This window comes from Morone saxatilis, unplaced genomic scaffold (genome assembly GCF_004916995.1).
Source record: "Morone saxatilis isolate NCDOM2014 unplaced genomic scaffold, NCSU_SB_2.0 Contig15, whole genome shotgun sequence".
NCBI classification, from domain to species: domain Eukaryota; kingdom Metazoa; phylum Chordata; class Actinopteri; family Moronidae; genus Morone; species Morone saxatilis.
Genome location: NW_023339707.1, coordinates 26,027,435 through 26,030,071, shown reverse-complemented (window position 1 = coordinate 26,030,071; position 2,637 = coordinate 26,027,435). Strand labels below are relative to the sequence as shown.

The following is a 2,637-nucleotide window of genomic DNA, read 5'->3' as shown; positions in this document are numbered from 1 at the left end:
ATCATGGTTTGATTTCAAGTGGGCGGGAAAAAAACAAAAGATCGTAGGCCTTCATGAAGTCCGAACATCGGAATCTCTGCAGAGTGGTGAGAGCGGTTGAGAGACAAATTTAAATGGCGGAAGACGAGAGTGACGTTGTGGCTAGCTTGATAGCATCGCCTTTTTCAAGGCGGCCTTTCACAGAAAAACTTCAAATAATAAAAAAACGGAAGACAAACTCCAGAACTCCAGAAAAGGTTAAGAAAGCGGAAAGGCATTTCAAGACCGAAAATTATCAGCGATATCCATGGATGACGGGCTGTAAGAAAACAAACAGGCTGTACTGCTGGAGTTGTTTACTTTTTACAACTGACAAGTCATCCACCTGGGTCAGCGGCGGATTTGTCAGCCTTACAAATCTGACAAAGTCAGCCCACCGACATCAAGATTCTGCGGCACACCTGCAAGCGACGGTCAGTTTGAAAACTTTTGGGGACACAAGAATGATCTTCAGCTAAAAGAGCAGCGCCGTAATCATACTACGGCCCACAACAACAAGGTCAGGCAGAACAGAGAGATCCTGAAACGTCATCTGGATGTCATCTGGATTCGGCCACTGTTTTCATCGGCACCTCCAGGCAATTTTAAGTTTATGACATCGATTATGTACCTGTATTCAAAATTCTTGTGGTGGTGGTGGCAGATAGTACAGAGAGCGTGAGCAGATGAGGTGAGGATAGGTGAGGTAATCTATCTTCCTTTTGGTGTTACTCATCGTTTTTTAATAATAGGAGCTGAGGTACATATCTGGAGGTAAGTAACACCGCTTTTGAAATTGTATTGTAGATTGATGATGCTCATGAATTTATTTGTCAATGGTGCGTGAGGATGATGTGGTGATGCGCGCGCGGTGGATGCTGATGAGCGCTGTCCATGATGATGAAATGAGCCTTCAGTGTTCCGTGTTGTCGGCAGCATCACAGGTGAATTCTGGGTGAGCAATTTTTATATTTCCAGATTTGGCGTTTAGATATCGTTGGTGTTATTTCTGGATAGTGGTAGTAAATTTGTTCTCCAGTTTTTGAATTAATGTTGAGAATGTTTCTTGTTGCAGAGAATGTTATTGACGTTATGGTCTATTTGTTTACATCCTTGTCATTGTTAATTAAAGGATTGCACTTGTTAAACCCTTTTAATTCATCGTACTGTTGCTTTTTTCCACAATGATTTATTTTCTCAGCGGTGATGGCCGAGGTGAAGGCCCAGCTGTAGTGCTCACGGTTCGCCACTGCTATATATAGTATATATAATATATATACTATATATAAAGTATATTGTGGAATGAGGAATACATTTACTTTTACTTTGTATATAGGTTCTTATTATATTTTAATCTTTTACTTATATGTATATACCTATTTCTATTCTATATATTTTGTTAGATATTGTAATATTCAGTATTATTTATATTCTTTAACATGTGTGAGTAGAACAACTGCAACAAACAGATTTCCCCAAGAAAATGTCAGATTTTTCTTTTCTTGTCAAAACAAAAAATGTTCCAGGAAAATCCCCCCAAAATTGTAAAAAATTCAGGATAAACGAACGAGCAACAGGACGCTGACTGAAGTTCACTGAAGGGCCACTGGGGGCGCAGTTAGCTACAGTTCAATGACAGTTATAGTCTATGTACCGGCGCTGGTTGAAGGTTACCTGGAAGCAGGTGAGCAGGGCCTGCGGGAAGGCGTCGAAGGTGCTGCGTTTGGTCTGCGTCTCGTCGAAGTTGAACTTCCCTCCGAACAGCTGCATGCCGAGCAGAGCGAAGATGATGAGGAAGAGGAAAAGCAGCAGCAGCAGGGAGGCGATGGACTTCATGGAGTTCAGCAGGGACGCCACCAGATTGGACAGAGCCGTCCAATGGCTGAGCAGACAGAGAGTGACATCAGAGGGGGGAGGACTCAGTCTGTTAGCATGATATCATAACTGGGCCCTCGGGTCAGCTCAGGTGTGTTTTCTCACCGTGTCACCTTGAAGATCCTGAGCAGGCGGACGCAGCGCAGCACGGAGATCCCCAGAGGAGGCATTATCTCCAGCTCCACCAGGATGGTCTCCACGATGCCGCCGCACACCACGAAGCAGTCGAAGCGGTTGAAGAACGCCACGAAGTAATGAGCCAGACCCAGACTGTACATCTTCAACAGCATCTCCACCGTGAACAGAGACAGCAGCACCTTGTTGGCGATGTCTGCACACACACAGTTAATCCCAACATTCATACAGAGATCCAGTTATTACACTGATAATTAATGATCTGTAATGTTATCTGATGGGAACATCTTCCTTTATTGACTGTGGTTGCTGAACGCCTCAGGGGGGATGCACTACATAAAGTTGGTCCTTTAGAACTTTTACATTTTTTGACAAATCCAAATTCTTGTGTGTGTCACCTTGAACCTGCGTCAGCCAATCAGGTTGGTCATAGTGCTCGGAGGCACTGAGGGACGTGTTGAGGAAGACGAGCAGCAGAACGAGCCAATAGAACGTCACCGATTTCACAGCAGTGCGACAGTTCCTGCGACAGACTCGGTTCCAGCGACGCAACGTCCGACTGAGAAACAGACAGACAGAGAGACAGACAGACAGACAGACAGATATTAT

General features: G+C 44.3%; 1 protein-coding gene across 1 annotated transcript in view; it reads right to left on the bottom strand.

Annotated features, from left to right (window-relative positions):
* Positions 1–2,637, bottom strand: part of LOC118324138 (voltage-dependent L-type calcium channel subunit alpha-1F-like) — a gene marked incomplete at its 3' end in the record, with an annotated part of 22,655 nt that overhangs the window by 18,230 nt on the left and 1,788 nt on the right. Inside the window, 3 exon segments of the mRNA XM_035656294.1 lie at positions 1,693–1,900; positions 1,999–2,224; positions 2,427–2,587. Coding sequence (XP_035512187.1) covers positions 1,693–1,900; positions 1,999–2,224; positions 2,427–2,587 — 595 coding nt within the window.